Source organism: Haliotis cracherodii, unplaced genomic scaffold, assembly GCF_022045235.1.
Source record: "Haliotis cracherodii isolate W230 unplaced genomic scaffold, xgHalCrac1.p SCAF_5, whole genome shotgun sequence".
NCBI classification, from domain to species: domain Eukaryota; kingdom Metazoa; phylum Mollusca; class Gastropoda; order Lepetellida; family Haliotidae; genus Haliotis; species Haliotis cracherodii.
The window spans coordinates 16,226,021-16,251,465 of NW_027266308.1; the positions used below are offsets into that span (position 1 = coordinate 16,226,021).

The 25,445-nt window shown below is 43.0% G+C and overlaps 1 protein-coding gene across 1 annotated transcript; it reads right to left on the minus strand.

Annotated features, from left to right (window-relative positions):
* Window positions 1-65: 65 nt before the first annotated feature.
* On the minus strand, window positions 66-25,292 carry LOC139442579 (protein lin-52 homolog). The gene is made up of 6 exons (XM_071223419.1): window positions 25,178-25,292; window positions 23,924-23,992; window positions 23,412-23,446; window positions 19,494-19,566; window positions 2,407-2,490; window positions 66-2,241 (listed from the first exon to the last, which is right to left on the minus strand). The coding sequence occupies exons 1-6, from the start codon at window positions 25,218-25,220 to the stop codon at window positions 2,180-2,182; spliced, it is 366 nt and encodes a 121-aa protein (XP_071079520.1). The 5' UTR covers window positions 25,221-25,292; the 3' UTR covers window positions 66-2,179.
* Between the last annotated feature and the right edge of the window lie 153 nt (window positions 25,293-25,445).

A 25,445-nucleotide genomic window follows, 5' to 3' on the forward strand; every position in this document is an offset into this window, starting at 1 on the left:
CAGACTTGTCTTGATTAGTCAAGGTCTGGAAGTAATGTTTGTGGGACTGTAAGTACATGGTGGTACATGAAGACTTTGGGGTTTGAAGAAATGGCCTTGACAGGGTTGCTTCTATTTTTGCAACACCTCTAGTGTCATGTTCAATGACCTATACACAGGGTAGTTGGTAATATTTTTTATTGCCATAATTATACACATCACAGTGAATAAACAATATGACTTCATTCTTAATCAATGTTTGCTAAATAAGTACAAGTTCCCATAAATAAGTTCACACCTAGTCATATATCTGGCTTACAAAATCCTCTGATGTGAATCTGAACGATAACAATAGTGTCAAAAACATTGCCACTAGTTTAGATTTATGTAAACATTTGCAACCATAAAGTGTATCTGATGATGTAAGATAACCAAATATCTACAAGAATTTCCAATTCACAGTCTGCATTAAGGACAATATATGCTCTTACAATCACACGTTTTAGACTTGCATTATATATTGCATACAACTGTACAGGACCAACATAAAAACATACATACAGAATTAGCTCTAGCCCGAGCCAATGTTCAGTGGTTACAAAACAATCAAGTCATAATCTGACTAAATAATTCACATGTCCAATGTCGGTTTTAGATCAAGTCAGAATGGTTTGAGACTGCCACTAACATCAAGCCAGATACTGCTCAGCTGGCACAATCTTATTCAAAACGGATCTTAAACCTCAATGTGATGCCTATCTGTCAGGATATGAGGTCAACTCCATTATATGTCATGTCAGGTGAAAATTCTGATCAGCAAACTCACGTTGCAGCTAAATTCTCACAACGAGTGAGCACAGAATTCAAACAAACATATCTGATTGGCTCAAGAACCATATATGCATCCTTCATTTAGACAGAGGTCAAAGGATGCTCCAGGTGCATCTGACGCAACCTCTTATGGCAGGGTCCTCAGATATAAACACAAAGAGGTGTCGCATCATCATATACCTTGAATATTGCTGACAGCGGTCTTCTAATAAAAAACAAAACATGTATTGTATCAGGGTAAAAGATGTGATTTTAGTGAGATTGCTGCTGGTTCAGTTTGTCCCACACACGACAGCCTTCAAAAATTTATCGCTATTCTGCAAGAAAGAGACTACGAAATTGTGCTGAGGAAAGTGAAAATCCAATTGTGGTGTTGAAATATGGTTTACACCATTTATCTGGACTGGTCTAAAATCAAATGAATTTCTAAGGCTGCATGATCTAAACATGATGCACATGAGAAGCTTGCCATGGCAATGTTACTTTTTCCTGTGCCATGCAGAAACAAATCTCAGTAAAATCCAATCTAATTTCTCACTACCGCTAAACAAAGACCTGAGGTCAGGTCAGAACTACCTTTCATCCAACCAATCAGTTTGTCGCTTACAAGATTGCACAAGTGTAAGTCTGAACGTGTTTTCTAATCATGCAAAAACCTGAAAAAGTTTAACACTGGGTATTCCTTATGACAGTTGCGGGATGCATGACTGATACCAAAAGCTAGCCCAGTCTTAGGGATAAACATTTGAAATGGAATAGTTTTTTTCACACCCCACAGGAAGTATTGCCATACAATTTCAAACACCTATTAGACATTCCAGAATTTTCTTTCGTTCAGTTTTCAAATTTTAAATCAAGAACATTCTCAAAGTATTTTTAAAGTGTAGTCTGGAGTGGAAGTCGGCATTTTGAAGCTCGTGCCATAAGTCTCAGGAAAGGTGCTCTTTTATTGGCTAATGACAACATCCTGTTAGTTATTTCATTGGTTGTTCAAAGTTCACGAAAGGTTGTTCTGACCTAACCTGTAATGGAATGTCCTCAGATCCTTGCTGTAGCGGTAGTGAGGTCTAAGATCTGATTGTTATGAGACTGTGCATAGACATATTAAACATGTGGAATATCCAAATGCTCCATTTTGACTTATTTTTAAAGGTGTAAAGACAAAATGACTTAATAAGTGCAAACAAATTATGTAATCACTATGTTAACGGTCTTCTGAAAGCTAGAATGTTGTCACTTTTAAAGGCTTGTTCATGTTACTTGGGCAAGCAGATCTTCCATGTTTATTTCAGCGACTGACAAATCCATGGGAGCATATCGATGACAAATCCCCCGCTGCCACATGTAGCAAAATGTTTGTAATTACACCTCAGTTCCTTGGTTTGGGTTTTTGAAGTATATTTAAAAACTTTCCTCTCGTCATCTCTCGAGCTGTGGAGAAAAATAAAAACATAAAAATTGAGTGGAAACCTGCTGACAGCAGAGCATTAAAATGAACTTGAATTACAGATTCAAAACAATAAACCCAACACTGTTTGCTTCATTCTATTTTAAACAAGAATCTTCTGCTATTAAAGAAATGTTACTTTGACCCACCTTCTGCATGTCCAAGTTGATATGCCAGATTCTGCAGGCCTCGGACCTTCTCCATTAACTGTGAATGAGTCAAACTGCCAAACTCTGAAAATTACAACCTAATTTCAACATGCCTGTGAAGACAATGAGTTTGTGACAAATGAAATAAAGAAAGTGATGTATCTCACAGTTATACAGTTATGCTTAAGTTTCCTAGACAACAAACCTATCTGAAACACAGCATTAGTATCAACAACACTTGGCCAATTAAAACTAGATCAACCTATTGTACAAATACAGCAAAGGTCAATTATGGATTGGCCCCTGCATATTGTCATTACTGACTGTCTACCATCAACTTCCTGGGTGTGTATATATGAAGGCATTCCCAAAAGTAATTGTCCAGACCGACAGGTTTTCACCATGTTCACTGAATAGTTTTGGACCAGGCAATCCTTCATGTCCTGTTCATTAGTGCTGACAGGTCAAGGCAATGTAAGCGTGAGTGTGATTTGGTCAACGTCTCTGTAAACAATCTAGTTCTATCATGGCATTCAGTCCTTACAATGAATGTGTGAATGTTGTTACACATTGCAGTCAGCAATACTCCATCTATATCAAGCCAGACTGTAAAAACTGAATCTGTGCACGGTGAATCGGTGTTTGAAAGACACGTCACCAAGCTTGACCACCTGATGTTGGCCCTAATGACCAGCCATGAATGTGGCGTCAAGGACCCACTATATTCTCACAGACTTGTAACACATTCCCTGAAAACCTCCCACAACCACAGTACCAGAGTTCCAGATAACTTTTTGAGCAATGAACATTTTAAGATTTAAAAAAAAATGAAATAATGTTGTAGATGTATATAACTAAGTAAATTAGCTTGTAATTGTGTTTCAGAGATTAGCTCCTTTGTACGCATGCTGAAAAAGCTCCACTGGGTTTTTAAGCGTGCTGTTTTTATAATTTGAGTTTTTGATTTAATGCATGCGTTTCTGTACGGAAGTTAATTGAAAGTAATTGGGTTTTGAATATTTTGGGGAGGTATTTTACGCCAATACACTGTTTATCTGTAGCTCTGCAGTACAGAGGTGATGTCACAACCGATTTACATTCTTGCTCATCACAAAAGCTAACAAAAGATTTTTCTGAAGCTTATTGTGGGGAGGCAAGTCTGCGATGGGTTGGTCCTTAGACTTCATAATGCAGGATAAGTATTCAAATGTAAAAAACTTTTTGATTTTTACCTCCTTAATGTATCTGTATAGCAATGGGTATACCTTCAGATGTCAAAAACCTCAATAATTATAACCCCTTCAAAAGACATGTTGTCAGGGAAACCGTATGGCGAAAATCACAGAAAGAACTTACTGTGTTACCAAGCCCAAGCTGAAAAGCTTGAAAAGTCTTCCCCCCACCCCCACCCATTAGGCATGTCATAGTCAGTACTGCGCAGGACAGGTAAGACTGGCTCCAGACAGGAAGAGTTCATTATTTGCGTCGGGGGTTGGTTACCTGCTGGGCTATTACCAGAGAGCCAAAGCTACGAACATCTTCAAGTGCCAAATGGCGAAGATAATGGCTGGCTAAACCATGTGGCACCTCAAAAAACATCCTTCCATGATTGCTCTAATAGGACAATTGCTATGTAGAGTCATGGTTGAGGCTACCGCTGATCTCGAGAGGATGGTTCACTCTGTGATCAAGGTTAGTGATCTCGTAAGCCTTAAGGATGAATGCGAGTAACTATTGGGATATGGTGTTGTGACTGACTTCGGTTGTGGACGTACGGGATACATGAATTCTTTTAAATAACCGTTTCCGAGAACAATGCCTAGTCTTGGAGCGACGGATGAGAACTTGTAGTGCGAGTACAGGGCACAAGACGAGTTCACCCGCACAATCATTGAGATTGGTAGAATGGTGAAGGACCCTTTGGGTAGTTGATTTTTCACTGTAAGATCCAAACAACCCAACATGTATCATGCTCAAAAAAGACACGGATGATGTCATGTGCACTTAACTCGCTCACCCGCATCTTCCCAAGGCAAGGGAATTAACTGACTCTAAAAGTCAAGTTTCCATCCTGGCCGAACTAGGCTGGAATTATGGAGTTACGAGGGCTGGATGAAAAGTTCTAAGCCTAAGTGGGATATCTCAATCGGATTGAAACAAACTTTTGCCACCAACAAGTAGATTCATTTAATGAATCATAGACTTAAGAACTGCAACTGTATTTTTATTATTGTCTTTGTACCAGACCATCTTGTGAACCTACCCATTGAAATCACCAGAAATGGACAAAACTGGCTATAGGGCAGTCATCAAGTACCTGCCACTGGAAGGGCTAACTCCAACACAGATACATGCTGACATGGTCTCCACTTCAGGGGATGATGCTCCTTCCTTTTCCACTGTAAAGAAGTGGGCTGCGGTTTTCAAGCGTGGCAGAGAGAGCCTTGACGATGACCCGCGTCCAGGAAGGCCTTCAACATCAACCATTCCGGTAAACATTACCCGGGTGCATGACATGGTGATGGCTGATCGACGATTGACCACTCGACATATTGCCAGTATTGTGGGAATCTCTCATGAGAGGGTTGAGAACATTATCACCAACAAGTTGGCAATGACAAAAGTTTCTGCAAGGGTGCCAAAGCTCTTGACAGCGGATCAGAAACATGTCAGATTCCTGATGTCCCGTGACAATTTATGCCGTTTTGAAGCAGATCCCAATGATGTTTTGGCCCGATTTGTAACCATGGATGAGACCTGGATTCATCACTTTCAACCAGAAACCAAAATTCAGTCTAAACAATGGAAGCATCCGGAATCACCAGCCCCCCAAAAAGCCAAGTCGGTTCCTTCTGCTGGAAAGGTGATGGCTTCAGTCTTTATGGATTCCAAGGGTATTCTGGTTGAAAAAGGACAGACTATCAATGGAAGATATTATGCTGACATACTGAGACAGTTGCATGAAGCTATCAAAGCTAAGCAATGGGGAATGCTCACTAAAGGAGTCGTGTTCCACCAAGACAATGCTCCTGTTCACAAATCGGTGGTTGCCATGTCAGCAATCCATGATTGTGGCTTCCAACTCATTGACCATCCCCCTTATTCACCTGAATTGGCCCCGTCAGACTTCAACCAGTTTCCCAAAATGAAAAAGGAACTAGCCGGTCGCCATTATCCTAGTAATGATGACGTCATTTCCGCTGTTAATGACTTTTTTAGGGTGACTGAAGAAAATTTCTTATTGACCGGCATCCAGGCCTTGCAGCATCGCTGGCAAAAGTGTGTAAACCTGGAAGGGTACTATGTGGAGTAATAAATGAAAACCATCAACTTGGTACGGGTCTTTCACAGTTAGGCTTATAACTTTTCAGCCCTCGTATGTTTTGGCTGGACTAATGAGTCTATGCATAGTCCAATCAAAATCGAACTAGACATCCGGTTTGTAAACTGCCATGCAGATTTCGGTCGATTGCAGGATTTGCAAAACGTGTACTGTCAACTCGGCGTTGACAGATATTTTACAAACCTTTTCATGGTCGTAATCAAGGTTCTCACGTAATTTTGGCTAAAGCCTTTTGGTATGCAAGTGTCGGAGGTATTCAGCTAAGAATTGAGACAACGCTGTCGTGGGATCTTGATTCTTTGCCTTACAGAAAGTTTCAAGTGATCGAGTTCCCCACAAACATCAAAGTATAACATTCAGGTCCCACTCAATGGAATAAAAATTGGCCTTCTTATCCTCAAGCCTAAAGGAGTGTAAGAGCTTGCAGTTCCTGTATATTGGTCATTTTACTATCTTCCGGACACTGCCAACACTGAATTTAAAGCTACCAATTATGTGGTAATGGTGCAACCCTTCAAGGTAAGAGATACTTGGCCAAGAATTGAGGCAAGGTTATAGTGGGATCTTGAGCCTTTTCTTTACAATAGGTCTCAAATGATAGCCATTCATCATAAAGGCCTCGAGTCGAAGGTCTATGTGCCAAAACAATGGTCTTCCGCTTGTGCCGAATTGCCTTTCTTGCCTAGGGCTCTTTATAAGTGAACCAGACGTGTAGATGAAACCTGCCTTGCGTAGGCTGTGGTCACCTGCTGTGTAGATGCACTAGTAGGCTGGGCCACCCCGGCAGAGGTAGTGGTTCGCTTCCTGCAAGGTTTCTTGGATCTACAAAACACCCTTTTGCAAGCCAGCAAGGCTCCTGGCTGCCCTTATCTTTTGCACCATCTTCGGAAGAAGTACTAGGGTTGAAGAGCGTACGCTCTTAAACATTCCCAAGGGAAGCTTAGCACAACGACCGTCCATGTTGGGTTTACCTAGGCTCTGACATACAAGATTGAAAGCCTCTGGGTGGAGCTTCAACTCCGTCTGGCCAGCACATTTCAACAACCGTGTATGTGATTGACCAGGAAGCACACACCCAGTCGATCCACAAGGTTGAAAAACCTGAACGTCTGTGACCGTCTCCCATTACTTCAGGAATAGAGCCAGTCGGATGCAGTGGACCCTGGCTGTCGGCAGTTTGATAACTTGCGACTGTGGGTCCGCCCAGGGCACTTCGGGCGCTAATGGGAACCCGATGGGTTCCAAGCCCCGCGAAAAGGCTTCTGGCCTTGACCAGCTGCCTTGCCCCGGCCCCTGCCTCTTTTGCTCCTCCCGGCGCCCTTACCTGAAGGAAGCAATTGCTTCCAAGCAGGTGTGGAGTCAAGTGGAGGTTTAACGCATGGTACCTCCAACAAGGCCTTAGAATCCATGATAGAGGCATACAATTGCTCAGCCTCTCGGACTACCTGCTGAGCCCCAGGGAAGAGGGTGCCACCCATCTTATATGGCAAAGCAAGTAGGTCCTGGTGTGAGGAAGCCAAGTATTTGGATACCGACATCCACAGCCTGCGCATGCCCATGACTGCGCACATCAATCGCGAGGCACAGCTACGAATAGCGTCCCTCGCAAAATGACTGTGACCTCGAACAGAGGGTTGATGGCTTCATGCACCAGAGAGGATAGAATACGGAGCCGCACCTGGGGCGCCCTGCTAGGAGCAAAAGCATCCACCTGAAGGCGGAACTCATGGGCGCAGCCACCTGAGGCAGGACCTGGACAATCTTGTCCCGCACATGCCTCAACGAGGAAGCGAAGGAAAATGTTCATGAGGTCTCCGAGTCGTCTCCCCCCTCCTCCATCCACTCCTCCTCTCTCGATTCCGAGCCGAAATTAATCGATTCTTACGCGAGAGATGAGGCAGATGAAGTCGGAAGGGGACGCCCGAAGGCCTGGGCTCTCACCACTTGTCTCTTCTTCTGAGCCCCGGGGGTGAAAGCAATACAGATCGGGCATGACCCATCTCATGCCCGTCTTCCGCCAGACACTTGAGGCAGGTTTCATGTCTGTCATGGGGGGGGAATGGATGCTGAACACCCCGTACACAGTTTGAAGGTCTGTAAAAAAGACCGTAATTTCTAAGGTGAGCGGGAAGGGTTTTAAAGTGTATCAGTGCGATTGAAAGATCGGAAAGATACGTGCATAAATTGTGAAACTAGAGGCAAAGGCATAATTTAGAATGCCATTTGTAACGCGATACTAATAGCCAATGTCGTAGTATAACTAAACACCAAAGTGGGCGTGTTACGCGCGAAGGTGTAAAAAAAACGTAAAAAAGGTAAGTGTAGTTTAATTATAATTAACACACCACCTTGGGTTAATGTAAAGGAAAAGATTGTAGACCAAAGCTGTATAATATAACACACAAAAAAAGCCGTTTTTAATGGCCCTGGTGTTACATGTATCATAAGTGGCACTACAATATGGACGCCATTACGGCCTTTGAATTCAAAGGTACCATACACGTGGCGTATAACTACAACTCTATAACTTTACAATGCGAGGTATTACGCCTTTGCAATGAAAGAATTGTAGAATTTTCCTATTCGGAATATTCTATAAGTAATACGTTACCACTGTTATACCGAGGCTGTTGTCTCCCACAACTGCTGCTATAGCGAAATCTACCACAGAGATCTCAATTACCTCATGCAGCACGTGCGTAGCCACCTAGCTGCCATGTGACACCCTTCACTCTTGTCTCTTGCGAGAGCAAGTGCTCGGGGGACGGACGGGCGGGCAGCAGCCCAGTGGTAACGTATTACTTATAGAATATTCCGAATAGGAAAATTCTACAAATTACATTAAGTAATACGTTACCACTGTTATACCGAGGCTGACTACCACAGTAGGCGGTGGGGAGCACCTACAACCCGAATCCTGACTGCTAGCGTTCCTTCCGACCAGCGGAAGTAAACACCAAGGCGGAAGCACTCGATGCGCATGCACCTAGCTAGGCGTTACCCTATAGGAATACCAAAGCACTGTCAAGCGCATACCATAAGGCTCAATCGTCATTGCCAAAACGATTGGTGACTCCAAACGGCCCCACTGGATAGGTATTTCATCGCCGCAGCGGATGAGAACACTGTATCCGCGTGAGCTTAATCTTAGATCAGGTTAAACAGTCGAAAAGAGGGAAATTAATTTCATTCAGACCGTATATCCCTGAGCAAGCCTACTTAAAGTATGCATTAGGCGCGTGACCTAATTCCAGTATTTGTAAGCATGCATCACAAGGTTGGGATACACGACAGACAATTAAATACATAATTGTCAAAATACAAATAAGGACAAAGCACACAAAAAGCCGCCCTCACCTGTGGTGTGAGTGCGTTGGTTTGCGGGACCCCAACTCCTGTACCCACGGCAGTGGGAACATTGGAGACGACCCAGATTGACCACCGTGCAAGGTCTGACGCCTGAGGAGTTCGGAATTGCGCTGGGCACACCCCTTAGGTGCCCGCTTGCGCCGCGATCCGCGGGCCAAGATGGTGCACACTCTCCACGACGGCATCAGCAACCTGTTTGAGGTAATGATTGGCAAAAACCGAGTCAGAACGCCAGTAACAACCTCGTAATATTCTGCGAACAGAGATATTCGAGTGTAGGGCAAATGTTGCCGCTAGCGCCCTGATCTCGTGCGGGTTTGACCCCGCTACCGGTAACCCCCGAGACCGGTACGCCAGATTGATGACAGAACGAAGCCACAACGCAATCGAGTTGCGAGTTATGTCAACCGTGCGATTAGGGTTACACGATATGAACAGACGGTCACGCCCTTGTCTACGTTCATTCGAAGCCTTAAGATAATACTTAAGGGCCCTAACCGGACACAACGCTCTGTCCTCAGTATCAGCAGGATGTAAGATTTCTTTGAGTGATCTTACAGTGAATTCTCTCTCCATTTGCCCGATTCTCGGCGACGAAGCCCATGAGCAGGCCCAGGCGGACCGCTCCTTCGTCACCCCTATCGAATCGTACCTTGGCGACATCGAGTGCATGAATTTCGGATACACGTGCCGCCGTGGCAAAGGAGAGGAGAAATGCTGTTTTCCAAGTCACATGCCGGAACGAAGGGTTCATACGGAGCTTCCGTAAGTGATTGCAACACTAGGGAAAGATCCCAGGCCGGTGCCCGAAGGCGGCCCTTCTTAAGATCGTGCTGTTTGAAACCCTTGATAATACCCCGTATCACCTGCTCTTTGGAGAGACTGGTACCCATAGCAACGTCCCGTACCGTAGCAACGGACGAGACATAGTTGGCAATGGAACCCCCGGAGAGTTTCCGGGTCTCTCGCAAGTGAGACATGAAACGAGCAATATCCTGCACAGATACCTTATCTGGCGAATGAATGTGATGTTTACAACACCACTTCGTGAAAATAACCCAACGTGCATTATACACCTTCTGGGTGGAATCACGATGCATGCTAACGTATGCCCGAGACGCCCGGCAAGAAAAACCTTTACTCCTCAGACGCTCGGTGACAACATCCACGCGTGCAGATTGAACTGCCCTGCGTTTGGATGAAGCTGACGGGTGTGAGTGTGGATCAAGAGATCCGGTCTCACAGGCAGTGGAAGTGGCGACTGCGTGACCTGGGTCAGCAAGTCGGGGTACCACGATCTGTTCGGCCACATGGGCGCGATCAGTAACATTCGACAGCGAACTCCTCGGAGCCGGCTTAGAATGTGTGGTATCAACGCTGTCGGCGGATAAGCATAAGCGTCCAAGCCCGTCCAGTAGAACGCGAGAGCATCGTGACCGATGGCCCTCAGGTCCGGGACTGGTGATACAAACAACGGGAGTTGATTGTTGAACCGCGTTGCGAACAGGTCGACCATCGGACGACCCAAACGTTCGCACAGCCACTGAAACACTACTGGGTTCAGCATCCACTCTGTGGGGCTCGGATCCGGAGGCCTCGATAGAGCGTCGGCCAGTACGTTCCGCACACCTGGGATGTGACGGGCGCGTATCTGGCACGGGACACTGTCCACCAGAGCGTAAAACTCGAACGTGAGATCGAGTAGCGAGTGACTGTGGGTTCCCCCCAGTTTGTTCACATAGGACACTACCGTCGTGTTGTCTGTCGCCAGCATGAGCAGGGCGTCGACGAGACGATGCTTCCAGTGACTGACTGCGTTGATCACTGCCTTGAACTCAAGACAATTGATGTGAAGACCTAGTTCGTCTACGCACCACAGCCCCGAGCTCACCTCCCCCTCTAGATGGGCGCCCCAGCCCACTAGAGAGGCGTCTGTATACAGGTTCAACGTGGCCCGGTAGGGCCGCATACAGACTCCTGATAAGACATTGTAAGGGACCGTCCACCACTCCAGATGCGGTCGGAGCCGATCCGGGAGGGCGACGGTCGCACTGTTGACCTCCGTAGCTAACAACTGGATTAAAAACCGTTGCAGCGGGCGGAGTTGGAGCCGACCCCGTTCTGTGCAGGCCTGGGCTGATACAAGTAGCCCTAACAGCTGTTCCCAAAAGTGAACAGTCTGTTGCACTGCTAAGACTTTGGCAATCATCGCCTGAATTTTGTGCCACCGGTCTGGGGGGACAAAGAGGCGATGGGACACCGTGTTGAACCGACCTCCGATGAACTGCAAGTTCTGAGAAGGGGTTAACTCGCTCTTGGGGAGATTGACAATCCACCCCAATTGCTCCAAGAGCCGACGTGCGAAAACGAGATGGCGTGACAGGGTGTCCGTCATTCGATTTGCTACTAGCGAGTCGTCCAGGTACGCGAAGTACCGGACACCCCTCCGGTGGAGGAACCCCACTATGGGGGTGGTTAATCGGGTGAACAGCCAGGGAGTGGATGAAAGACCGAATGGGAGTACAATCCATTCGTAGTGCCTGCCTTGAAAGACAAACCTGAGATACTTGTGATGATCCGGGTGAATCGGAACATGCAGATAAGCATCCTTCAGGTCGATCGAAGCGAGCCAGTCGGCCGGCATGATCAGTGCTTTCAGGTCCGCCAAGCTCAACATTCTGAACTTGGGCGGCTTGCGCAGGTAGAACTCGTTGAACGATTTCAAGTTGTGAATCATTCTGAGTTCGGCACTGTCCTTCTTGGGAACTAGAAATATCCTGGAGTAAAACCCCGGTGTTATATCTGGTAGAGCTAACTCCCGAACAGCCCCTTCTCCACCAACCTGCCGATGGCATCGGCGAGGAAGGGAAGATCGGTTTCTGAATAGAAACCTGCCGACGGGGCAACTGTGAGCGGCGGATTCGCTTTGAGATCGAGCCGATAGCCGTACCGAATCGTGTTGACCACCCACGGGTCGTCGAACACTTGTTCCCAATCCTCCCAGTAAGTCTGGAGTCTGGCTCCCACTGGGGAAGGAAAGGGGGGCCTGACAGGCTGCGGCAGGCGCAACTGTCCAGGGCCAAGTGACTCGGGTTCGCCTCAGGGCCAACCGAAGTTGGCGCTGTCGGCATACGAACCCCTCCAATGAGAGTCACCTGGAGGGGCCCTTGCCGTCCGTAGACGACTTGGGCTTCCCCCAGTTCCCCGTCTTCCCGCGAAAGGGCAGCTGTTTGCCCATACCGGAGCCCTCAGGGCGGGGCTACTTCAAACGCCCCGTAAAAGCACAGTTTATTAGAGAGAATAAACAGTAATAAATATCACCGAATGGTCGAAGAAACAGGAACGCTTGAGCAGTTTATTGTACGTCTTGCTAGAGCAAGCGAAGAGACAAGAGTGAAGGGTGTCACATGGCAGCTAGGTGGCTACGCACGTGCTGCATGAGGTAATTGAGATCTCTGTGGCAGATTTCGCTATAGCAGCAGTTGTGGGAGACAACAGCCTCGGTATAACAGTGGTAACGTATTACTTAATGTAATATGTACCAACATACAGTTTGGTCAGCCATGGTTCTTGTTGAACGATAATCTGTTGATACTTTTTTAGTCTTGAAAAAAACAGGCACGTTTGTCTTAGTCAGATGACATAAGGAAAGTGATTTGGGTGAGAGTTGCTTCTCCTGGCGTGACACGCCTTGGAAGGTGATGCACCGTAAGGGTGGTCGTATATCATACAAAAACAAAGTTTTTTGTGTGGTAACATTTTTTATTAAGGAAAATGGTTAGAACTATGTCATGTAGATTTTCTTGAGCCAGGAAAATGCAATAAGAGCCCCAAGGAGGATTTAATCTGAAAGAGAACTAAATATTGGATATTTACTCGAATAATTAAAGTAGAAAAATAGCATATTAGTGATCACGGGTATCAAATCACTAATGATAATTCTGATTGTCGCTGATAAGCCTAGAATCATTTAGAATGTTTTGGAAAATACGCATTCACGAATGCCGAAATGTATGTTCTGCCATATTGTGTTTACAAAATGCCGGTTATGAGACGCCTATTCGATAATGTATATTTCAAACTCAGATGCTATACATGCATCCCTGAATTCCTCATATATTTTAGAAACAAAAGACAAATTTGTCACCAATGCAAATTATCTAGATGAAATCATGCGAAATATATTAGGTGTGGAAACGAACACTGCGCTCGTAAAACTCTACTTGCTGAAATGTAAACAAAGCAAAATATTCAGATTTTACACTGTGTTGCATTTTTAGAGGTACTTTCGTCTAATTGTTGCATGTAATGGCTTGATCCTGCGTTTGAGAATATTCATGGGAAGAGTATCGTTGCACTAATAATGGAATTCAAAATATAAACATTACAATGATGTGGTAAATTCAATAGAAACCGTACAAGTGTGACGCCATAACTGATGCTAAATCACGCACAACGAAGACGGTAGTTATCTGCATTTCTGACTAATTCTCTTTGTTACATTAGATAAAATGGTAAACAAATAACAGTACGCAGATTGTCAGAATGTTTCTGATTACTTATGTGACACATTTATGTATTTACGATCCCTCAATCAACGAAATGTGATGTCATATGGGAGTAAACATTGTTGTACATATTTGGTAATTTCTTTGAGGTGTAAACTTATAACTCGGCATCCAGCGTGTTCTTTGTTTTTGTCTTGTTTGCAGTATCATCATCGCCTTGATTATCCACAGACATGGCGAAGACCTGTTTGTGTAGGGTCACATTATCAGAGCTCCAGATAAGCTGTGTATCTACGTAAAATACGCATCAGAAATGCAGAAATACTCAGTAAAATAAAATCCAAGCGTATCAAATACGCAACGAAGATTACAGATACGCTACAAAAATAAAACTTGTGCGTATCACCAAAATATTGTGAAGTAACCCTGCGTATTCGATTAGCAAATCAGCAACTTATTTTGAAATTATAAACGGGCATTCCGTCAACCTTGCCAAACTCCACGATTACAGTTACCTCATGATCATTTGCCATCACACTTTCTTGTGGACGTATCGTGGTATTTTTGAGTCCTATAAACAGAAAAAGCTCTCAAACCCATACGTCACCAGTTTGCAAGCACTAGATGAATAGTGTTTTTAAATATTTAACTTAAATACCTATATGTATAAAAACTAGTGGGTAACAGAAATTTGAATACCCAGATAGAATTACTAATACACAATGATTATAAAATGCATGGGTAAAATACACACAACACCAAAAGCATATCTGGAGCTCTGCATTATTTATGAGTAGTAAGCTGTACATGGAACGACATCACTCATGGCAATGGTGTTATGTATTAATGCGCCACTGCGAATATACAAAATGCATCGATCCGATGCTAAAAAGAAGCAATTTTAGTTTGTGTAAGAAACAGATTACTGTACTCATGCCTGTCAGATACCATTGATCTTACAACTCGTTGTTACAAAGCGTATCTGACTCGCTTTCGCTCATTTGATACGTTTTGAAACAACTTGTAAGATGAATGGTATCTGATAGACACTCGTGTAGTAATCTCTATTTATACATTAACCGAAACTGTCGTTGTGCAGCTGTTCTGCCATAAAAATATACACAATACTCTTTGACCATAAATACATTGAATGTGTCACATGTACACATGACCATGTGCTTTGCTATTTGCCCACTGTGATTGATGCAGATTCGATTTTTTATAATACTACAGAAAATTAATGAACTAATATCTAGATATGGAGCCATTTCTGGTATCCAAAGGTTTGTCATTCAAGCTGATACAAAGTTTTACAGGCAATGGTGATCTTGTTTACATATGTTTTTCAAAAAACTTCTCCCAACACTCAGTTGTGTTTACATTGTCAGTCCCTGTTCGAATCTGAAACACTGCCACATTGTGGGCTATTTATAGTCAAGGTGAGGCTTTATGCATAGGATCCACTGGTATAGACATGGGTTGCGACCAGATGGTATCCCTCTAATCGACCCCGGCTTCGGGGGTAGGCGCAATCTCATTTAAATCGCGACCGCTAAACAAAGATCTGAGGACATCCCATTAGGGGTCACGTCAGAATGACCTTTCATCTGACCATGCAATCTGGTAAATATAATTACGGGGTATTCCGAACAACAGTTACGGGTGGTATGACTGATTCCGAATGCTAGACATAGAGGCAGCCATTGTTGACACAGGTTAGACAAATGCATTGGAAAGTTGTTTCATGAATTATTTTGCACGATTTCGTCGCTTGAAATATATGACAAGTCATAAGCCATGTCCGCTGAGACTCCAAAACCTGTAATGGAATGTCCTCAGAACTTTGTGTAGCGGTAGCGAGAACTAAGGTCTGATTTTAATGGGATTGGGGGCAGGCGCTACTGACGCGCTACTGATACCTCCAATGAATTGAAATGGTGGTCTACTAGTACCACAGTACAAAGGAATAGACAATATTTGTAGTCTACCACTGTATAGAGGAATAGACAATATTTGTAGTCTACCAGTACCACAGTACAAAGGAATAGACAATATTTGTAGTCTACCACTGTATAGAGGAATAGACAATATTTGTAGTCTACCACAGTACAGAGGAAGAGACAATATTTGTAGTCTACCACTGTATAGAGGAATAGACAGTATTTGTAGTCTACAATTACCACAGTACAGAGGAATAGACAATATTTGTAGTCTGCCACAGTACAGAGGAATAGACAATATTTGTAGTCTACAATTACCACAGTAGAGAGGAATAGACAATATTTGTAGTCTACCACAGTACAGAGGCATAGACAATACTTGTAGTCTACCAGTACCACAGTACAGAGGAAGAGATAATATTTGTAGTATACCAGTATCACAGTACAGAAGAATAGACAATATTTGTAGTCTACCACAGTGCAGAGGAATAGACAATATTTGTAGTCTACCAGTACCACAGTACAGAGGAATAGACAATACTTGTAGTCTACCAGTACCACTGTACAGAGGAATAGACAATATTTGTAGTCTACCAGTACCACAGTACAGAGGAATAGACAATGTTTGTAGTCTACCAGTACCACAGTACAGAGGAATAGACAATATTTGTAGTCTACCAGTACCACAGTACAGAGGAATAGACAATATTTGTAGTCTACCAGTACCACAGTACAGAGGAATAGACAATATTTGTAGTCTACCAGTACCACAGTACAGAGGAATAGACAATACTTGTAGTCTACCAGTACCACTGTACAGAGGAATAGACAATACTTGTAGTCTACCACAGTACAGGGGAATAGACAATACTTGTAGTCTACCAGTACCACAGTACAGAGGAATAGACAATACTTGTAGTCTACCAGTACCACTGTACAGAGGAATACACAATATTTGTAGTCTACCAGTACCACAGTACAGAGGAATAGACAATATTTGTAGTCTACCAGTACCACAGTACAGAGGAATAGACAATATTTGTAGTCTACCAGTACCACAGTACAGAGGAATAGACAATACTTGTAGTATACCAGTACCACAGTACAGAGGAATAGACAATACTTGTAGTATACCAGTATCACAGTGCAGAGGAATAAACAATATTTGTAGTATACCAGTACCACAGTACAGAGGAATAGACAATACTTGTAGTATACCAGTATCACAGTGCAGAGAAATAGACAATATTTGTAGTATACCAGTACCACAGTACAGAGGAATAGACAATACTTGTAGTCTACCAGTACCACTGTACAGAGGAATAGACAATATTTGTAGTCTACCAGTACCACAGTAGAGGAATAGACAATACTTGTAGTCTACCACAGTACAGAGGAATAGACAATATTTGTAGTATACCAGAGTACAGAGGAATAGACAATATTTGTAGTATACCACAGTACAGAGGAATAAACAATACTTGTAGTATACCACAGTACAGAGGAATAAACAATATTTGTAGTCTACCAGTACCACAGTACAGAGGAATAGACAATACTTGTAGTATACCAGTATCACAGTGCAGAGGAATAGACAATATTTGTAGTATACCAGTATCACAGTGCAGAGGAATAGACAATATTTGTAGTCTACCAGTACCACAGTACAGAGGAATAGACAATGTTTGTAGTCTACCAGTACCACAGTACAGAGGAATAGACAATATTTGTAGTCTACCAGTATCACAGTACAGAGGAATAGACAATATTTGTAGTCTACCAGTACCACAGTACAGAGGAATAGACAATACTTGTAGTATACCAGTACCACAGTACAGAGGAATAGACAATACTTGTAGTATACCAGTATCACAGTGCAGAGGAATAAACAATATTTGTAGTATACCAGTACCACAGTACAGAGGAATAGACAATACTTGTAGTATACCAGTATCACAGTGCAGAGAAATAGACAATATTTGTAGTATACCAGTACCACAGTACAGAGGAATAGACAATACTTGTAGTCTACCAGTACCACTGTACAGAGGAATAGACAATATTTGTAGTCTACCAGTACCACAGTAGAGGAATAGACAATACTTGTAGTCTACCACAGTACAGAGGAATAGACAATATTTGTAGTATACCAGAGTACAGAGGAATAGACAATATTTGTAGTATACCACAGTACAGAGGAATAGACAATACTTGTAGTATACCACAGTACAGAGGAATAGACAATATTTGTAGTCTACCAGTACCACAGTACAGAGGAATAGACAATACTTGTAGTATACCAGTATCACAGTGCAGAGGAATAGACAATATTTGTAGTATACCAGTATCACAGTGCAGAGGAATAGACAATATTTGTAGTCTACTAGTACCACAGTACAGAGGAATAGACAATACTTGTAGTCTACCAGTACCACTGTACAGAGGAATAGACAATATTTGTAGTCTACCAGTACCACAGTACAGAGGAATAGACAATGTTTGTAGTCTACCAGTACCACAGTACAGAGGAATAGACAATATTTGTAGTCTACCAGTACCACAGTACAGAGGAATAGACAATATTTGTAGTCTACCAGTACCACAGTACAGAGGAATAGACAATACTTGTAGTCTACCAGTACCACTGTACAGAGGAATAGACAATACTTGTAGTCTACCACAGTACAGGGGAATAGACAATACTTGTAGTCTACCAGTACCACAGTACAGAGGAATAGACAATACTTGTAGTCTACCAGTACCACTGTACAGAGGAATACACAATATTTGTAGTCTACCAGTACCACAGTACAGAGGAATAGACAATATTTGTAGTCTACCAGTACCACAGTACAGAGGAATAGACAATATTTGTAGTCTACCAGTACCACAGTACAGAGGAATAGACAATACTTGTAGTATACCAGTACCACAGTACAGAGGAATAGACAATACTTGTAGTATACCAGTATCACAGTGCAGAGGAATAAACAATATTTGTAGTATACCAGTACCACAGTACAGAGGAATAGACAATACTTGTAGTATACCAGTATCACAGTGCAGAGAAATAGACAATATTTGTAGTATACCAGTACCACAGTACAGAGGAATAGACAATACTTGTAGTCTACCAGTACCACTGTACAGAGGAATAGACAATATTTGTAGTCTACCAGTACCACAGTAGAGGAATAGACAATACTTGTAGTCTACCACAGTACAGAGGAATAGACAATATTTGTAGTATACCAGAGTACAGAGGAATAGACAATATTTGTAGTATACCACAGTACAGATGAATAGACAATATTTGTAGTATACCAGTATCACAGTGCAGAGGAATAAACAATATTTGTAGTCTACCAGTACCACAGTACAGAGGAATAGACAATACTTGTAGTATACCAGTATCACAGTGCAGAGGAATAGACAATATTTGTAGTATACCAGTATCACAGTGCAGAGGAATAGACAATATTTGTAGTATACCAGTATCACAGTGTAGAGGAATAGACAATATTTGTAGGAATTTATGGCCTCATCAACATCATCATATACAAATTGCATAGATCGATGCTCATGTCATGTCTAGTCCATATTCAATTATTTACAGACCCCTTTGATGGTTGAAATATTGCTCAGTGCAGCAGCATTCAGCAACAAAAAAACAATACAATCCACAAGACATTTTTTCTTTGTCCCTGACCTAATAGTAATACTACTGAGAGCCTAGTCCTAGTCCTAACCCTAAACATCATGATATTGATGGATCTGGTATTCTAACCCAGCCTATAGATGACTGCATAATACTGGCCAACCCATGTCTTTTTCCATATGTATTAAATAATCTATCTATAAAACCCTCAAGTGTTCTGATGCCATACAAGGGCATGTATGGAGACACTTTACACACTACAAACTGACCTTGCAGTAGTTCAAGGTCATCATTTTCCAGTTCTGCAAGCCACTTTGGCGGAGAGTCGGAAGCTGAAATGGGCTGGAAAGAAAGAGCTAATGGTGAAAACATTCAATCTTGAATTAAACGTAAAACAACTCCAGCACTGCAATCCAATACAATCCAACACACCAAACAATGAGATGGCCTGGGGCAGATGGATATTATCTCGCAGTCAATCACTGAAGAGATGAGGTAAATGGGGATCATTGTCACATTGGAGATTATTGAACTTACAGTATACTGACTCTGAGCCATCCCCAGTGTTCCCGCTGGCTGTGGAAACTGCCAGTTCTAGTGGACTGGCAGCTCTAATAATTTCCTTGCAATAAAAATAGACAAGGGGAAGCCCTGATGGTAACAGACAAGCTGACTTCTGAAAAATGTACTTATGTGAATATCATCAATGTTTTGTTCAACAACAAAGATTTATAAGGCTTAAAAAAATAAAAGAATTGGTTCTCAGACAATGTTTTCTGAAAAATAGGCCTCCCCACATAAATCTATTCATTGATGAGTAAAATACTGGAATACAGTATTTGACTCTTGTTGGACTTGGAATATTTAAGGATTTTTAATTATTTTTTTTTAAATGGAAACGTGTGGCAAACTTTATAATGATGCGGGCGGGGCCTGAGAACCAAGACTATTTTTTTTAGACTAAGGTACATTGCACTTTATTTGCCAGTCCATAGAGACTGGCAGTCACCTGAATTACCGGTCCAAGCCTAATTTTACCGGTAAAAAAATGGGTTTTTCAGATTAAAAACGATGTTTTATTGGTCTGTTTTCAGTCATACAAATGGGTATCTCATACCTCTAGTCACACGTTAAAAGGAAGCCAGAAGCTGGAATGTAAACAATAAACTTGTTTCCGTCCGGTTGCGCTGGGTGGGAACATACGACTGAAAAGAGACCAATAAAACATTGTTTTTAATCTGAAAAAAAAACATGTTTTAGTCTGTTTTCAGTCGTACAAATGGGTAGAATTTGATGGAACACTGGAAGGAAGGTCAGGAAAGTAATCAGGAAGTGACCTCTTTCAAGTCGAATGTACCAAGTTCCTCACCCCTGTAGTGACAATAGAACATTCGACCAGATGCACGGACGTGACAAATTGTTTATCACGAACGCACAGCACTGTTAATGCTCTTCGACCCACAAGTAATTATCGATGCGACAGGACAACTGCACACGACAGTTGAATTGCGATCGAAGTGTGGACGGCATATAATTTAGTTTCAGAACGACTCGGCGTATCCAAGGTAACGAAAACAGCATGTTTAATGCTCTTCGACCCATAAGTAAGGATCGGTGCGACAGGACAACTGCACACGTCAGTTGAACTGCGATCGAAGTGGTCGATGTATAGTTTAGTTACAGAGCAACTCGCAGTATACAAGGTAACTAAAATAGCATGTTTACTGCTCTTCGACCCACAAGTAAGTATCGATGCGACAGGACAACTGCACACGTCAGTTGAATTGTGATCGAAGCGTGGTCGGCTTATAATGTAGTTACAGAACGACTCGTCGTATCCAAGGTAACGAAAAATAGCATGGTTAATGCTCTTCGACACACAACTAATTATCGATGCGACAAGACAACTGCACACGTCAGTTGAATTGCGATCGAAGTGTGGTCGGCGCATAATTTAGTTACAGAGCAACTCGCAGTATACAAGGTAACTAACAAATACGAGCAGTACTTCTTGTCTGAGACAATGTCGAAGGCTACCTGATCGAGAGGCTCGTAAGTCTAACTAGACATGTAGCGCAGAACGATATCGAGGTCCCAGGCCGGCAGTCGGAATTAATGTGACTCATCTTCAACCATGAAGGCACATAGAATTTTCTGCAATTCCGGTATTTTAGTGAGCCTGTCGCCCGTAGGAGACGGCTCGTCCAGGTAGAAGGCGACCCTGATCGCCTGCCGATGGAGCCATTCTACGACCGCCCCCATGATCCGTGTGATGAAGTCTTCCCCCTACCGGTAGCTCGTCTAAAGGTGGTAGACTCCGACGACGGGGGAACGGACCTCACTACCTCCCCCGCTGGCTCGTTGTCGACAGCATAGCAAGCGGTTGTAGCTGGTGACGAACAGCAGTGTCCATGGATCCCCAATGCCTGTCTACTACAAGAATCTGGGAGGGCGCTGGTTTCTTGAAGAGTAGCCCCCAATCCAAGTCCCTACTCATGGGTGACGAAAACGGCATGCCATAGATCGGGTAGCGTGATCGAACAGGTGGTTTGCTGAAACTCTGCCCCGGCAGAGCAGATGCAAGTTCTGGTCCATATCGTGAGTCATGGCTCTGAAGACATCAGGAAGAGAAGACTGAAGAGACTGCGGCGTATCTCCAACCTTAAAGCCAGCATACGTCGGTTTGTCATCATCTTTTGATAAATCAGGCAGAAAAGTGAGGTAGCCAAGCCATAGCCAGGCTGTCGTCACAATCCATCGTCGATGTCGATTGTGTAGATGTAGATGAAGGGACTGGTGTACTGGTCGATGGTCCATGGACCTCCGACGTAGTCGAATCCGTCGACGATCGATCATTATCTCTATGACGCTGATCTCCCAAAAACTCCCTTCGAGAGCGTCGCACGTCCCCGTGGGGACGAGGGCTGTGATCTCTAACTGTAGAAGAACTACAATCCCCATCGCAGTTATCGTCCGAATCGAACTGCCGACGACCTCAAAGGCGACGAACGTCCTCGTGACGTTTACTGTCTCTCGACGAGGCACTCGACCTGTCGTCCCGGGGTGGGAACGACTTGGAGAGTGGGATCCGTGTCCCTATTGTCGTTGGTAGGATGAGAGACGGACCAACTGGGGACCGTAGCCCCCTCATGGTCCTAGTCACGAGCCGGTCCCGTCGTAACGGGGGTGGCTGAGTGACGCTCTCGATCAACCGACTGACGAAGATCAGTCGTGCAGGTAGTATCATCAGCAGGCGAACGGTCATGTGTCTTGTCGGGTCTTCTCAACTGATTTCTTGGGTGTGGCCGACGCGCCACACCCAGGCCCAGATGTAGAGGCTGCAGAGTCCAGGGATCCACCCGATGACCTACTCTGCGTGTAGCGCTGGTCAGTAGCCCGCTTCGCCAACGCACGAAGATATCAATTAAAGTTCAGTAAAGTGATCACATTCTTTACAACTTTTATCCCACGAACACGTTGAAAAACCGTCCCTAATTATGCAGGAAGGACAATACTTGTGAGGATCTACTTTAGACAGTATACCTTGAAACGAGGCAGAAAAGCCCGACATGTTGCCACGTGTATAATCAAGTCAAACAGTGAAACACGTGTTGAACACAAACAATGGATTACCAAGGATTACATTCAAGGAGTCTACAGGTAAGACATACTATTATTACTGTATTAGAACAACAACTGTAGACACACGATAAGTACTAGTAGAATACAAACTAGCAGTCTATCGCGAAAGTCCTTCTCGAGCGACCAGCTCAGAGGCGCGCTGAGAGATTTGTGGCATGTCATAGGGAGGTGCGTGCACAACCGGACGGAAACAAGTTTATTGTTTACATTCCAGCTTCTGGCTTCCTTTTAACGTGCGACTAGAGGTATGATATACCCATTTGTACGACTGAAATCAGACTAAAACATGGTAATTACCGGTAAACGAAAACACTGCATCCCCTTAATGCTGAGCGGAAGGCAGGATATCAACAAATACCAATCTTAACGTCTTTTGGTATGAAACGGCTGGGGATTGAACCACCAACTTTCCACTCTCCGGGCAGACGCTCTAACCTCTACATTACAGAAGTGGTGTCAAACACTGCAGAATACACAGCATCCCATCAACTGTGGCCTTATGGAAAATACTATTTATGACCTGAAGGGTACAAACTGAAACTTACACTTTTTATGGCAGCAAACTCAGACACACCAGGGACTGAAATCAAAAACATACAGTGGTGTATGTTAAGCATTTGGATACATAACATTCACTCACATTACCGGGGTATTCGAGTTCTTGGAAATCCTCCCTCTAGAAGCTGAGCTGAAACTTTAATTATTTTCATTATTCTTCCTCATAGCACTTTGAGAAGTTATTCATATCTGGATTAGCACAGTATAAAAGTAGATTCTTACTAAGCAGTGTTAAGTGCATAAAACTTGTGAGTCAATGTTGTTTTTAGGGATGTCCAGACTCACTTTTAATTCCATGCTTCATGCATCTAAACACCAGGATACACCTGTTGATATGATACAGTTCATCAATTCATGCTTTATGTCTATATTGATTATTAAAACTTTAAAATTAAAACTACAGAGTTTTAAAATAACCTGGTCTGATAACTACTCATTCCAGCCAAGGCTATGTCAGTCACTTGACTACATCAACATTTTGCTATACTTCACTACTTACTTTGTTCAGGCCACAGATCAGGAGAGGCTCGATCCAACTTCTCTAAACTCAAAAGGCCATGGTCTTCATCTAAAAAACGTAAACATAAACCAAAAAAGTAAAACTTATTATTGGGATAGTGGGTCCAGAGCTCTAATAACATGAATCATGCTAATTTGCAGGACTTAGCTTGACAATATTTCTATTTGTTGTTTAACAATGCACTCAGCAATATTCCTCTAACATAACTACTGTCAGTACATAATTGAGTTTGAACCAGGCAATCCAATGACTGACATCATGAGCATCGAGCAGTTGGGATATGATGACATAGATCGACCAAGTCATGGAATCCGACCACCCAATCCTGTTGGTCATATCTAAGCATGGGTTGCTGAAGACCTAAAATAACCCAAGTTCACACAGAGCTTCACAATACTAATTGTGTCACCAGTGACCACTGGGACACTCATGCCCCTGGAAAGAGTGACTGTGTCCAATCAAACAGTGATGACACACAACCATCACGGTCAATGAGTAGCAGACAGAAGTGCACTAGACTCATGAAGAATAGATTTCAGCAACCCACACTTTTCGTAAGAGGAGACTCTAGAGCAGGATCAGGTGGTCAAGGGCTTGGTGACTCGATTGATGAATGTCATTGTATCCAAATTATAATGTCAATCACTTGATTGGTCCAGACTCAATTATTTACAGACCAGCTTCACCTAGCTGGAATATTGCTGAGAGCTGCGTTAAACAACTAAGACCACTAGGCAACAATGTTGGCAAATGTTGTCTCGTTTTTCCTTTACTTCAGAATATTGAGTATGTGAATGTTGTTTAATGCCACTGTCAGCAATAGCCCAGGCATATCACTGCGACCAAACATCAAGTTTGGACCAGGCAAACCGGTGATTGCAAACAAGAGCAACAAACAGTTCATGCAAATTGTGCACTGTGATCCATATTGTGTCAACTCGCATCATGAATAGGAAACCAGAGACCAATGCTACAATGGAAAGCACAGAAGTACTTTGGGGTACCCGGTAAACTGAAGACTTCTGAAGCCTAAGAAATATCTATTAAATTATTATTTAGGGCGGAATTGGTATCAATTAGGCTATATCGAACTTAAACTTCCTGTTTTATTGTGTAATAGATTATTATAGACATAAACGGTTAATTGAAATCATTAACCATTTGTGTGAGTAGCGCATAAGCAACTTTTCAACATTTTTGTGTTTGCCCTACATCACATGTTTTTGAAATTACCTCCACTATCAAAATGCGAATTACCCGCATTTTGACCCGCCATTTTGTCTTCATAATCTCGACGCAAAGTGTTACTCTGAGAAACTATTCATAAAACTAATAAAAGAAACAACTAAATAGTATGCTAAATTAGAGAATACTGCAACTAATATCTTTCGGATATTTCTTGTAAATATAAGCATAAAATTTTAGCGTGACGAACCATCTGACTGGTCATTGGTCTTAAGAATACGTAATGATGCTAAAACAAACGCGGTAGCGCAAATCT

What these genes read in the sequence shown, in the direction of transcription:
- LOC139442579 (XM_071223419.1), bottom strand. Translation starts at nt 25,220, where the DNA reads ATGGCGGGTCAAAATGCGGGTAATTCGCATTTTGATAGTGGAG. An exon ending in TGATCTGTGGCCTGAACAAA is followed by an intron (nt 23,447 to 23,923) that starts GTAAGTAGTGAA and finishes TTTTGATTTCAG; the next exon opens with TCCCTGGTGTGTCTGAGTTT. An exon ending in TCAACTTGGACATGCAGAAG is followed by an intron (nt 2,242 to 2,406) that starts GTGGGTCAAAGT and finishes TTTTCTCCACAG; the next exon opens with CTCGAGAGATGACGAGAGGA.